At 41.5% G+C, this 15,144-nt stretch overlaps 1 protein-coding gene across 2 annotated transcripts in view; it reads left to right on the plus strand.

Annotated features, from left to right (window-relative positions):
• The first annotated feature begins 4,794 nt into the window (after positions 1-4,794).
• Positions 4,795-15,144, plus strand: part of LOC148003581 (disks large homolog 5-like) — a 29,396-nt gene continuing 19,046 nt past the window's right edge. Inside the window, exon 1 of one of the 2 annotated variants that reach the window (XM_087568888.1) lies at positions 4,795-4,944. Coding sequence is in view for 1 of the 2 variants with exons in the window: in XM_087568887.1 (XP_087425013.1) it covers positions 5,319-5,460 (142 nt within the window). In the remaining variant the exon portion in view is untranslated. Of the gene's footprint in view, positions 5,461-15,144 lie in introns of both variants that reach the window. The other variant, XM_087568887.1, reaches the window with a different exon arrangement.

The following is a 15,144-nucleotide window of genomic DNA, read 5'->3' on the forward strand; positions in this document are numbered from 1 at the left end:
GACGCTGTGTGTCAAGTCCCTCTGCTGTCCATCTCTGGGACCAAGTATGCATCAGATCAGTGACAGGAATGGGGTGCTGAGAGCCTGGAGCAAAGGGATGCTGGCTGCATGGCCACATTTGAACAGTGCTAAAGCAGAACTAAATGCTAAGAAAAAATGCCATATGCAAAACATGTAAATTTTAATGTCCTCCAGAAAGGCAAAACCACAATAATTTTACTGTTTGTCAAGCTGCTTGTGTCACCAAACTTCTAATATTTGTAAGGATGTGAAAATCTCTTGTGATGCAAACCAGCTGCCAATAAGAAGAGCAACCACTGTCCTGACCAAGGTGACCTGGATGCTGTCAAATAGGCCGAGGCAGCCTGGACAGCCATCAGAGTATATTTAACACACAGATATCTGTCATTTCAAAAGGGGGAAAATGAAGCCTGACTTTTCCCCCCACTTTATGCAAAACCAAGAATACTCCAGCATTGAGACTTACAAATAAAAATATGCCAAGAAACTTCATAGAATATGCATTTCTCTTGTGTGTGCTCCTGAGTGTGTGTGTTTTGTTTGTGTTTTGTGTGTATGTGTGAGTGTGTGTGTATGTGTGTGTGCTTGTGTGTGTGTGTCTATGTGTGTATGTGTGTGAGTGTGTGTGTATGCATGTGAGTGTGTGTGTTTTGTGTGTGTGTGTGAGTGTGTGTGTGTATGAGTGTGTGTGTGTGTGTGTGTGTGTGTCTGTGTCTGTGTGCACTAATGCTTCGATTATCCACTATGGTGAATACTGTCCCCAACTCAATTATGAAGGTTAGTATTAAGCTGTGAGTAGTATGTGGAGAGTGGTCACAAAGAATAATTAGGAGTCCTCTTCTGTTAAGTTGTCTGAGACTTCCAAATGTTGCATGCTGTGAGTGGGCCTCACATCTCAGCACACTAACTCTATTAAGTACAATTCCCATGTGTTTTTCTTAAACAATTTTTATGAAAACCTTTAATAATTTTTTCTCCCATTCATTTTTTTGTGGGGGGCAAGGGTCTTTGTTTGGTTTTTGTTTTTTTGGGTTTTTTTGTTTGTTTGTTTTTGCTTATTTTAGGTCCACAGGATTTTCTGTAGCTTTTGAGGAAGTCCTAGACTTAGGACACTGGATCTGTACAGTTTAGGGAATTAACCAGTTCACTAAGCACATTTTTTGTTTGTTTGGTTTCTGTTTTTCTTTTGAGATCTCACTGTGGGAACAGAGAAAGCCCTGAGGAAGTGCAGCCCTGAGTGGATGTGTGCTGTAAACATGATATGACTATGCCAAGGACCCAAAGCCATTTATCCACGGGGAAAAGGGAAAGGCGCCCATGCCCCTTGAGGCTCAGAGACATGACAAAGCCTTCTCAGGATGGTGTTGATAGTGTGTGCAGATAAAGTCTACTCTACCTTTCTCCCTGCCCCCATCTGGATATTTACAGCCTGAAGACTGCTCCCTGCAGAGACTGCTCCCACTGAGATTAGCTAAATCTGCCCCTTGTCAGTTACATATGGATAGTCCTCCCCTCCTTGTTTATCTGCATGTAATGCCCACCTCCTTGCTTCCCTGTGCAACAGCCCTGCTTCCTGCCAACTCTATATAATAAACGTGTTGAGCTTCTGGGATGCTGCGTTTTCTCCAGCTCAGGGACCCAGCCTTCCCCATGTATGTGTGTCCAATGTCATTCTTCATTTCCTCCTCACCCACATCAGGCCGAAATCCCTGGAGCCACACAAAGGACTTGGCAATCTCAGTCTGCTCCACTTTGAAGGAAGTGCTTTCTAAACTGAAATCTAAAGCACACAGTGGGTTCAGCTCCCTCTCAAGTGTCTTTGGTGAGGGTTGGTGTGGGTGTGAGACCAGTTGCATTATGACTATTGCAGAAGAGTAAAGGATTCACAGTTTGCTTTTGGTGAAGGTGAGCTCCCCAAGAGGCTATCATTGCCAACGTCTTCCCAAGTCAAGTTCTAGGAGGTCAACTGACTCCTAGGTGAGTCTTTGGTTACACTGCTTCAGTTTTCTGTTGCTACACTGTTCAAATGGCACCCACTGGTCACACATGGCTATTTGAGATGAACTAAACTTAGACCTAAAATCTGCCTCTTTAGTCACAGCAGGCAAACCAGGAGGCAAACAGCCAGCCAGAATACATACCCAGAAACACCGCAGATATAGAATATTTCTATCATCTAGAAATTTCTCATGGACAGCAGTGGTCTAGGTTCTTGGTGTCTGGTTTTTCCTTCAGGGAGAATTACTTGATATACTAATATCCAAAGGTTTATTTTTAAAGCAACTTTAACAAAATATGACTTACTCACCCCCAAATTAATCCAGTTTAAGTCTACAATGTAATGGTTCCCAATAAATCTACTTCATCTCTAGACCACGGACCAAAAGAACGAGAGTGTTTGCAGTTATGTAAAATGGTATGCAACAGTATTGACCACTGCATAATTATACTGCACTACTTTTGAATTCTTCAAATTCAGGCCTTTTATTGATAGTTGTACAAAAATACATTATCCTAGAGTTGAGAAAATATTATACAGTATTTCTTCTGGGCTTTATATTTCATTGAGACTTTAATATTTTTGCATCTTTTGCTAGTATCGTTAGATTCTTTGTAAGAGTTTTATCTTGTGGAGTTTTGTTTTTTTCTTCCAATCTGGGCAGTATTTGATGCCATTTCAATGTTCTCAGGATTTTGATGAAAATAATACCACAATGATAAAGTGATACTCATTTTCTTGAGCCATCTACATATGTATATACATACATATGGGAAGGTATGTATACATATTTCTATGCTATACTGTGTAGAATACAATTCTATTATACGTCAACATATACAGTGTACTCAATATGATTTCTGTGAATGTTATCAGTCATGGGGAAATATTAAGAGCCTGAATAAACATGCACAATATTTGCAGAATGCACATAAAACTGAAGATGGTATATAAGCAAAATTGTGAAATATATCACTTACAGCTTTCATATCGAATGTACTTTACAATTTTTAATAGATTAAAAAAAATTAAATCATCTTTACCCAGTTTCTTTTTTTGTTCACAATGTGTCTCCTGGATGATTTGAATTATATATGCTGCTCAAGATCCTTTTAACAACAGTAACCTAATGCCTTACATGTGTTTCTGATATTTCTATTCACTTGATTACTGTTCAATAATTATACCAAGTTGATAGCTGTAATTTTTATCACTTTAAGAATGTAAATTTCATGTGTATGTATACTTTTGATCCTAACTCTTTGGAGGCATAGGCAGGTGGATCTCTTCTTTGAGGTCTACCTGGTCTACATAGGAAAACCCTATCTTAAAAAAATCAATCAATAAATAAGCAAATAAATAAAAAGAATTTAAAACACTTGAAATTAATATGAACACAACCACATCTTTAATAACAATTGATTTTTTATTGCAGATAATTCATATAATCAATTTAAAAAATGTTATATAGTATCATATGGGAACTCAATTTCATCGTAAAATAAACCTGCTCTTCTCTTTTAATTGGTTGCTCTTAGTTAACATTTTCATACACATATATAATTTATTCTGATTATTCTCTCCCCCACATCTTCTCATCCCCACCCCTATGACTTAAACTGATACAGTCTTCTAAATTTAGGCTTTCCAAATTTAGGATTTCTCTTTTATTTATTATACATTACTTTACTTTTCCATCTACATTTTACGATATCTTAATAAGAAACCCATTCTGTCATTAGCATTATCTCAGTGTTGGTAGGAGACATTCATATTCTTCAGTAGCTTGTCATCAGTGCAGGAAATGACATCGAGGTCTCTCTCTGTCTCTGTCTCCCTCTCTGTCTCTCTCTGTCTCACTGTCCCTTCTGTCTCTCTCTGTCTCTTCTGTCTCTCTGTCTCTCTGTCTCTCTCTCCATCCCCTCCACAACTGTTTTGTTTTCTAATATAAGGTCTCACACTTTAGTCTTGAAATCAAGGCAATCAACCTACCTCAGCCTTGTGAGTTTTGGGATTCCAGGCATACACCATGTTGCCCAGTGAATTTTGTGACTCTCGTACATCCCTTTACCATTTCTGAATTATTTTTAATATTGCTGTGACCCTTTTCTAGCTTCTAGATGTAGATACATTAACTGATTAGAAGGTTTTATTTTTAAAGATTTATTTATTTATGTACATGAACACTCTGTTTGCGAGTGTGCCTGCATGTCAGAAGAGAGCTTCAGACAGAAGAGGGCATTGGATCCCACTACAGATAGTTGTCGGTCACAATGTGGTTGCTGGGAATTGAACTTGGAAGCAATGGAGAAGCAGGGCTCTTAACCACCAAGCCATCTCTCCAGCCTGATAAAAAAGATTTTAAATTTCATTCTTTTCGCGTTTGTTTGCATCTTTCTTCTTGAGAACACTGTGATGGAATGTCCAAATGGTAATTAGTGGCGGTTGGTAGAAGGAGCCATATGTGTGATGCTGCCATATGTGTGAGGGGCTGGCAACAAGGTGCAGACCCAAGATCATGGCCCAGTGCCCTGAGGCTTGCCTGCTGGATGTGGGCTCTCAGCCCCATCAGGATGCCTTCAGGTGAGGACAGCAGGTAGTGGCTTGCGCCCTGCTGAGCCGGCCTAGGAGAGTGGCAACCACAATCCCCATGCCCAAGCCTCCAGCCTGGGGCAGCTGGAAGCTCCAGAGGCGATGGCCGCGGTTAGGTCACGGTAGGCCTGGGGGCCACAGAAACCTCCCTGCACCTCCTCAGAGCCCTGAGGGGGACTGACGCGCCTGGGCGGAGCCGGCAGCTCCACACAACGCGCTTCCCCGTGTCGCGGCTCCCGGTGTTGCCTGCACCGCGGGTGGGCACACGTGTCCTTCTCAACCCGCCGTTCGACCGCGCCCGAGCCCGGCCTCAGGGCACGCGGAGCTCGTGGGTGAGCGCGGGGCCTGAGGGGGCGGGGCGCTCGCGTTATATTTCGCGCCCGCAGCAGCGCGTGTGCCTGGACGAGTTTTCCTTCCGCAGGTGCCGGCAGCCGGGGCGCCGCCGCCCAAGCTGACTCCTCACTCTCCCTTCCGACCCCGGCAGGGCCCAGAGGTGATTCTGCCTGCACGATGTCCTCCTTCCTGGAGGCGAGCTCTTCCCAGGCGCCACATCGCGAACAAAAAGAGAAAGAAAAAAAGAAAAGAAAAAGCAGAAGAAGAGGCCAGGGAAGGGGGCCTTAGCGGCCTTGGGGGTCACCTCGGCCACGGGAGGGCGCGCTATGATAGCGGCGGGGTTTCCAAGGGAGACTGCAGCCTCGCAGTATCCATGGATGATGCCCAGGCCAGCCCTGCCAGGGGACCTGGAGGCATGGCGCTTGCGCGGACCCCTTGCCCGACCTTCGGTCTGGACCCCAGGGACAGCAAGCAGCAAGCAGGGCGGGCTGCACCGCCAGAGCAGCAAAATCAAGGTAGGTAGGAGACCAGCATCTGTCCTTGGGCTGGTTCTGGCCCTGCTCCCCGCCCCTGGCCCCCTGCCCTCCTGCCCTGGGAAAGCAGTGGCAGAAGGAGGCAATGCAAAGTGAGCCCATTGGGTAGGGGAAGGGAGGGTTCAGGGATGTATGGAAAGCAGAAGCAGGGATTTGAAAGCCCATGGCATTGAGAAAGAATGGAGAGGTAATCTGGAGTGTGCTGTTAAAGGACGGGGATCATGGGAAAATATTTTCTTAAAACCTCAGGCAATGAATGTATTATTTAATAGATTTCTTCTGATCTACTTTGAAATTGGTTGCCCCTTGCAAGAGATTGTATTTGGAGGATGTAAAATACCCTCCTTCAATTACTTGGAGAAAGGGAACATAAACAGAGATTTCCTTCTTTTTTAGCCTCCAAAGCTCTGAGAGCTTACACTTCTGCATAATTTAATTCTTTCCTACCTGCTTTGAGCAGGCCTCCAGATCAGCAAGTTCCTTTGAAATGGTTTTGCTTGTTTTTGTTTATTTTCCATGGTGCTGATTAGAAAGCCATGAATTGTTTTGTGAATTTTAAATTTCAAGAGGTGACACCCAGAGTTGATGGTGGTTTCCTTCACACATTGCAGTGTAGTTGTAAAGGGTTAAAATTTCTAAAAGTTAGTCATGAACAAAGTCCAGACATGCCTGAGAGAATTTGAGATAGGGCTCACTGGCCCGACTATCAACTCCCAAGGACACTGGCCATCTGGAGCCACCCCCTCCCCTTCCTTCACTCCCTGAGGATGGGTCATCCCCCTGCTGCAGTGAGATGAGTTGCCCTGCCCACATTGCTGAGATGCTAGATTACACGTATGCTTTGTTGATGTAACTCCGTGCCAAAAGTAACTGTGCACCCTTTGTATAAGCCAATTATGTGTATCCACACGAAACCCCTGGTTTTCCCTATATAAGCTCCTGCCTAGAGAGGCTCGGGGCTTGACTCAATCTCCTGTGTGAGATACGTGTCAGCCCGAGATCTCGTAAATAAAACTGCCTCTTGTTGATTACATCAAGACCGGCTTCTCGTGTTTCCTGGGGGTACCTCAACCCGTGACTGGAGCGAGAGTCTCCCCAAGTCTGGGGGTCTTTCAGTTGCAGCATAAAAAAATACTTCTTGTGACAAGAAGTGGAAAAAGAAAGTTGATGAGCTAAGAAAAGAGGAGCCTTGAGCCAGATCAACCATTTGGCTTCCTCAAATATGGAGCAAGCATGGAATGTGGCTTTTTCAGAATCGAGGGGGTTTTTAGGATTGGGCAGTGAATACTGTCTGGTGCTAACCCGTCCCTTTTGTGGCTGACAACCCTTAGGAGAAGGTCAGAATGTGCCAACAGCACAGAGTGGGCACTGGTGGTATCTGAACTCTGAAGTGCTCAGGAACTGTGAAAGTTTCTCTGTTATCACCCTGGATCCATCTAGTGAAATAGACCACTGTGATGCTGTGTAAGAGGCCATTGTGAGGGCTGGAGAGATGGCTCAGTGGGTAAGAGCACCAAGTGTTCTTCCAGAGGTCCTGAGTTCAAATGCCAGCAACCACACGGTGGCTCACAACCATCTGTAATGAGTACTGATGCCCTCTTCTGGTGTGTCTGAAGACAGATGCATTGTATGAAATATAAATAAATAAATCTTACAAAAGATTGTCATCTACTGCAGTTTCTATGTGGACAGGGCACAGTTGAAGGGCTTAAAGATCAAGTACATTGCCTGTCTTTAAAGATCAAGTATATCACCTAACTTTTAAACCAAGAAATGTAGTGTCTTTTATGCTGCTTCTGTACCTTTTAGTGATGTATCTTTTCTCCTATTACTTCGTTTGTTTCCATGATAGTTGTTTTCAAGTGAATGTGATTATTGAACCTATTTGCAGAGCTATTCAATATTTCTGTTTTCATTGGTTAAATATTTGTGGTGAAATTGCTTTGTGATATCAGTAAAATGTATGTGAAAATTTTAGAGAGTATACCGGTTTGGGTAATTATAATAACTTTCCCCTCAAGTGGTGGCCTGGTTACACATTTAAAAGACTGGAATTCATTACCATCCATAGCAGGATTGATAGGGAAGCACAATGGACAGCGACAGTGTTGTTCCCTTTGACAGTTGTGGGAGCCAAGAAAGAAGTGTGAGTTGCCTGTTTGTGTCTTACAAAACTGAGACTGAGTATCATTACTGTAGAAGCCCATGGAAAAAATGATGAGCTTTTCAGAAATCACCAGTTAAAGAAATGGTGGTATTGGTGGGGGAGGGCCCAGGAGCGGCAGGACCTCTGCGCCTGAGACACTGCCGGAAGCTGAAGAGACAGACCGGATAAACAGTTCTCTGCACCCAAATCCCGTGGGAGGGAGAGCTAAACCTTCAGAGAGGCAGACACGCCTGGGAAACCAGAAGAGACTGCACTCTGCACACATCTCTGACGCCAGAGGAAAACACCAAACGCCATCTGGAACCCTGGTGCACAGAGGCTCCCGGAAAGGGTGGCGCAGATCTTCCTGGTTGCTGCCCCCACATAGAGCTTATAGGCAGCACCCCACGAGCAAACTTGAGCCTCGGGACCACAGGTAAGACCAACTTTTCTGCTGCAAGTGACCTGCCTGGTGAACTCAAGACACAGGCCCACAGGAACAGCTAAAGACCTGTAGATAGGAAAAACTACACGCCCGAAAGCAGAACACTCTGTCCCCATAACTGGCTGGAAGAAAACAGGAAAACAGGTTTACAGCACTCCTGACACACAGGCTTATAAGACAGTCTAGCCACTGTCAGAAATAGCAGAACAAAGTAACACTAGAGATAATCTGATGGCGAGAGGCAAGCGCAGGAACCCAAGCAACAGAAACGAAGACTACATGGCATCATCGGAACCCAATTCTCTCACCAAAGCAAACACGGAATATCCAAACACACCAGAAAAGCAAGATCTAGTTTCAAAATCATATTTGATCATAATGCTGGAGGACTTCAAGAAAGACGTGAAGAACTAACTCCCTTAGAGAACAAGTAGAAGCCTACAGAGAGGATCTCAAAAATACCTGAAAGAATTCCAGGAAATCATAAATAAACAAGTAGAAGCCCATAGAGAGGAGTCACAAAAATCCCTGAAAGAATTCCAGGAAATCATAAATAAACAAGTAGAAGCCCATAGAGAGGAATCACAAAAATCCCTGAAAGAATTCCAGGAAAACACAATCAAACAGTTGAAGGAATTAAAAATGGAAATAGAAGCAATCAAGAAAGAACACATGGAAACAACCCTGGATATAGAAAACCAAAAGAAGAGACAAGGAGCTGTAGATACGAGCTTCACCAACAGAATACAAGACATGGAAGAGAGAATCTCAGGAGCAGAAGATTCCATAGAAATCATTGACTCAACTGTCAAAGATAATGTAAAGCAGAAAAAGCTACTGGTCCAAAACATACAGGAAATCCAGGAATCAATGAGAAGATCAAACCTAAGGATAATAGGTATAGAAGAGAGTGAAGACTCCCAGCTCAAAGGACCAGTAAATATCTTCAACAAAATCATAGAAGAAAACTTCCCTAACCTAACAAAAGAGAAACCCATAGGCATACAAGAAGCCTACAGAACTCCAAATAGTTTGGACCAGAAAAGAATCACCTCCCGTCACATAATAGTCAAAACACCAAACGCACAAAATAAAGAAAGAATATTAAAAGCAGTAAGGGAAAAAGGTCAAGTAACATATAAAGGCAGACCTATCAGAATCACACCAGACTTTTCGCCAGAAACTATGAAAGCCAGAAGATCCTGGACAGATGTCATACAGACCCTAAGAGAACACAAATGCCAGCCCAGTGCTCTATCCTGCAAAACTCTCAATTAACATAGATGGAGAAACCAAGATATTCCATGACAAAACCAAATTTACACAATATCTTTCTACAAATCCAGCACCACAAAGGATAATAAATGGTAAAACCCAACATAAGGAGGCAAGCTATAACCTAGAAGAAGCAAGAGACTAATCGTCTTGGCAACAAAACAAAGAGAAGAAAAACACACAAACATAACCTCATATCCAAATATGAATATAACAGGAAGCAATAATCACTATTCCTTAATATCTCTCAATAGCAATGGCCTCAACTCCCCAACAAAAAGACATAGATTAACAAACTGGATACGCAACGAGGACCCTGCATTCTGCTGCCTACAGGAAACACACCTCAGAGGCAAAGACAGACACTACCTCAGAGTGAAAGGCTGGAAAACAACTTTCCAAGCAAATGGTCAGAAGAAGCAAGCTGGAGTAGCCATTCTAATATCAAATAAAATCAATTTTCAACTAAAATTCATCAAAAAAGATAAGGAAGGACACTTCATATTCATCAAAGGAAAAATCCACCAAGATGAACTCTCAATCCTAAATTTCTATGCCCCAAATACAAGGGCACCTACATACGTAAAAGAAACCTTACTAAAGCTCAAAACACACATTGCACCTCACACAATAATAGTAGGAGACTTCAACACCACACTCTCATCAATGGACAGATCATGGAAACAGAAATTGAACAGAGACGTAGACAGACTAAGAGAAGTCATGAGCCAAATGGACTTAACAGATATTTATAGAATATTCTATCCTAAAGCAAAAGGATATACCTTCTTCTCAGCTCCTCATGGTACTTTCTCCAAAATTGACCATATAATTGGTCAAAAAACGGGCCTCCACATGTACAGAAAGATAGAAATGATCCCATCCGTGCTATCACACCACCACGGCCTAAAACTGGTCTTCAATAACAATAAGGGAAGAATGCCCACATATACGTGGAAATTGAACAATGCTCTACTCAATGATAACCTGGTCAAGGAAGAAATAAAGAAAGAAATTAAAGACTTTCTAGAATTTAATGAAAATGAAGGTACAACATACCCAAACTTATGGGACACAATGAAAGCTGTGCTAAGAGGAAAACTCATAGCGCTGAGTACATGCAGAAAGAAACAGGAAAGAGCATATGTCACCTGCTTGACAATAGGCCTAAAAGCTCTAGAACAAAAAGAAGCAAATACACTCAGGAGGAGTAGAAGGCAGGAAATAATCAAACACAGAGCTGATATCAACCAAGTAGAAACAAAAAGGAACATAGAAAGAATCAACAGAACCAAAAGTTGGTTCTTTGAGAAAATTAACAAGATAGATAATCCCTTAGCCAGACTAACGAGAGGACACAGAGAGTGTGTCCAAATTAACAAAATCAGAAATGAAAAGGGAGACATAACTACAGATTCAGAGGAAATTCAAAAAATCATCAGATCTTACTATAAAAGCCTATATTCAACAAAACTTGAAAATCTGCAGGAAATGGACAATTTCCTAGACAGATACCAGGTACCGAAGTTAAATCAGGAATAGATAAACCAGTTAAACAACCCCATAACTCCTAAGGAAATAGAAGCAGTCATTAAAGATCTCCCAACCAAAAAGAGCACAGGTCCAGACAGGTTTAGTGCAGAATTCTATCAGACCTTCATAGAAGACCTCATACCAATATTATCCAAACTATTCCACAAAATTGAAACAGATGGAGCACTACCGAATTCCTTCTATGAAGCCACAATTACTCTTATACCTAAACCACACAAAGACCCAACAAAGAAAGAGAACTTCAGACCAATGTCCCTTATGAATATCGACGCAAAAATACTCAATAAAATTCTGGCAAACCAAATCCAAGAGCACATCAAAACAATCATCCACCATGATCAAGTAGGCTTCATCCCAGGCATGCAGGGATGGTTTAATATATGGAAAACAATCAACATGATCCATTATATAAACAAACTGAAAGATCAAAACCACATGATCATTTCATTAGATGCTGAGAAAGCATTTGACAAAATTCAACACCCCTTCATGATAAAAGTCCTGGAAAGAATAGGAATTCAAGGCTCATACCTAAACATAGTAAAAGCCATATAAAGCAAACCAGTTGCTAACAGTAAACTAAATGGAGAGAAACTTGATGCAATCCCACTAAAATCAGGGACTAGACAAGGTTGCCCACTCTCTCCCTACTTATTCAATATAGTTCTTGAAGTTCTAGCCAGAGCAACCAGACAACAAAGGAGGTCAAGGGGATACAGATCGGAAAAGAAGAAGTCAAAATATCACTATTTGCAGATGATATGATAGTATATTTAAGTGATCCCAAAAGTTCCACCAGAGAACTACTAAAGCTGATAGAGAACTTCAACAAAGTGGCTGGGTATAAAATCAACTCAAATAAATCAGTAGCCTTCCTCTACACAAAAGAGAAACAAGCCGAGAAAGAAATTAGGGAAAGGACACCCTTCATAATAGACCCAAATAATATAAAGTACCTCGGTGTGACTTTAACCAAGCAAGTAAAAGATTTGTACAATAAGAACTTCAAGACTCTGAAGAAAGAAATTGAAGAAGACCTCAGAAGATGGAAAGATCTCCCAAGCTCATGGATTGGCAGGATTAATATAGTAAAAATGGCCATTTTACCAAAAGCGATCTACAGATTCAATGCAATCCCCATCAAAATACCAATCCAATTCTTCAAAGAGTTAGACAGAACAATTTGAAAATTCATCTGGAATAACAAAAAACCCAGGATAGCTAAAAGTATCCTCAACAATAAAAGGACTTCAGGGGGAATGACTATCCCTGAACTCAAGCAGTATTACAGAGCAATAGTGATAAAAACTGCATGGTATTGGTACAGAGACAGACAGATAGACCAATGGAACAGAATTGAAGACCCAGAAATGAACCCACACACCTATGGGCACTTGATTTTTGACAAAGGAGCCAAAACCATCCAATGGAAAAAAGATAGCATTTTCAGCAAATGGTGCTGGTTCAACTGGAGGTCAACATGTAGAAGAATGCAGATCGATCCATGTTTATCACCCTGTACAAAGCTTAAGTCCAAGTGGATCAAGGACCTCCACATCAAACCAGATACACTCAAACTAATAGAAGAAAAACTAGGGCAGAATCTGGAACACATGGGCATGGGATAAATTTCCTGAACAAAACACCAATGGCTTATGCTCTAAGATCAAGAATCGACAAATGGGATCTCATAAAACTGCAAAGCTTCTGTAAGGCAAAGGACACTGTGGTTAGGACAAATCGGCAACCAACAGATTCGGAAAAGATCTTTACCAATCCTACAACAGATAGAGGGCTAATATCCAAAATATACAAGAACTCAAGAAGTTAGACCACAGGGAGACAAATAACCCTATTAAAAATGGGGTTCAGAGCTAAACAAAGAATTCACAGCTGAGGAATGTCAAATGGCTGAGAAACACCTAAAGAAATGTTCAACATCTTTAGTCATAAGGGAAATGCAAATCAAAACAACCCTGAGATTTCACCTCACATCACTGAGAATGGCTAAGATCAAAAACTCAGGTGACAGCAGATGCTGGGGAGGATATGGAGAAAGAGGAACACTCCTCCATTGTTGGTGGGATTGCAGACTGGTACAACTATTCTGGAAATCAGTCTGGAGGTTCCTCAAAAATTGGACATTGAACTACCTGAGGACCCAGCTATACCTCTCTTGGGCATATACCCAAAAGATCCCCCAACATATAACAAAGACACATGCTCCACTATGTTCATAGCAGCCGTATTTATAATAGCCAGAAGCTGGCCTCCAAAGCTCTGAGAGATTACAGTTCTGCATAATTTAATTCTTTCCTGCCTGCCATGAGCAGGCCTCCAGATGAGCAAGTTCCTTTGGAATGGTTTTGCTTGTTTTTGTTTATTTTCCATGGTGCTGATTAGAAAGCCATGAATTGTTTTGTGAATTTTAAATTTCAAGAGGTGACACCCAGAGTTGATGGTGGTTTCCTTCAAACACTGCAGTGTAGTTGCAGCATAAAAAAATACTTCTTGTGACAAGAAGTGGAAAAAGAAAGTTGATGAGCTAAGAAAAGTAGAGCCTTGAGCCAGATCAACCATTTGGCTTCCTCAAATATGGAGCAAGCATGGAATGTGGCTTTTTCAGAATCGAGGGGGTTTTTAGGATAGGGCAGTGAATACTGTCTGGGGCTAACCCGTCCCTTTTGTGGCTGACAACCCTTAGGAGACAGGTCAGAATGTGCCAACAGCACAGAGTTGGCACTGCTGGTGTTTGAACTCAGAAGTGCTCAGGAACTGTGAAAGTTTCTCTGTTGTCACCCTGGAGCCATCTAGTGAAATAGACCACTGTGATGCTGTGTAAGAGGCCGTTGTGAGGGCTGGAGAGATGGCTCAGTGGGTAAGAGCACCAAGTGTTCTTCCAGAGGTCCTGAGTTCAAATGCCAGCAACCACATGGTGATTCACAACCATCTGTAATGAGTACTGATGCCCCCTTCTGGTGTGTCTGAAGACAGCTGCATTGTCTGACATGTAAATAAATAAATCTTACAAAAGATTGTCATCAACTGCAGTTTCTATGTGGACAGGGCACAGTTAAAAGGCTTAAAGATCAAGTACATTGCCTGTCTTTAAAGATCAAGTGTATCACCTAACTTTTAAACCAAGAAATGTAGTGTCTTTTTTGCTGCTTGTGTAGCTTTTAGTGATGTATCTTTTCTCCTAGTACATCCTTTGTTTCCATAATTGTTGTTTTCAAGTATATATGATTATCGCTCCTATTTGCAGAGCTATTCAATATTTTCATTGGTTAAATATTTGTGGTGAATTTACATTGTGCTATCAGTAAAATGCTATGTGAAAATTTTAGAGAATATACCGGTTTGGGTAATTTTAATAACCTTTGCCCTCAAGTGGTGGCCTGTTTTCACATTGAAAAGACTGGAATTCATTACCATCCATAGCAGGATTGATAGGGAAGCAAAATGGACAGCGACAGTGTTGTTCTCTTTGACAGTTGTGGGAGCCAAGAAAGAAGTGTGACTTGCTTTTTGTGATTTACCAAATCAAGACTCAGTATCATTACTATAGAAGCCCATGGAAAAAATGATGAGCTTTTCAGAAATCACCAGTTAAAGAAATGGTGGTTTTGCTTATATTGAATTCTGAGTTTCAAAGTTATGTTTCATTTTTCTTTATTCCTTAATGAGGCTTTTTATTAAGTTTTTGATTCACCATTACACCCTTAGATGCACAGTGTTAGAATCGTAGTAGGTGCTCAATAAATCACTGACCATCGGGGAGGAGGAATGATAAGAAAGTATGTATTTTCTGTAAGTTCTGTTAGTTTGGGAACAGGTGGTTTTAGGTTGACCAGTCATAGCTTGGTATCTTGTCCCACATAAGACAACTTGACAGAACCCCCTTTCTGGCCATTATGTTCAACTTATTTTTCTCTTAATCATTCTTGAAAATCATGGAAGTAGTGTGGAAAATTGATTGTACCTGCAGTATAGCAAAAAAGCCCAGTCTAGATAGGTAAGCAGTTATGTTTTCCATGAGCTGATGTCTTAACACATCTAGATTTTAGGAATTTAGTGTTCCGTTTTCTAAACATACATCTTACAGCGTACAGATAACATCGTGATAGAATAAAGGAATCTTTTGATTTAGCACCAAATTCCCTAAAGCAATGACTACTGCACAGCTCTCTTGGCCATATGAATAGCCGAAATTATATTTCACTCTTTTAAAGAAATAATGAAAGCA

The sequence above is a fragment of the Rattus norvegicus genome, chromosome 9, assembly GCF_021556685.1.
Source record: "Rattus norvegicus strain SHRSP/BbbUtx chromosome 9, alternate assembly SHRSP_T2T, whole genome shotgun sequence".
Lineage (NCBI taxonomy): Eukaryota > Metazoa > Chordata > Mammalia > Rodentia > Muridae > Rattus > Rattus norvegicus.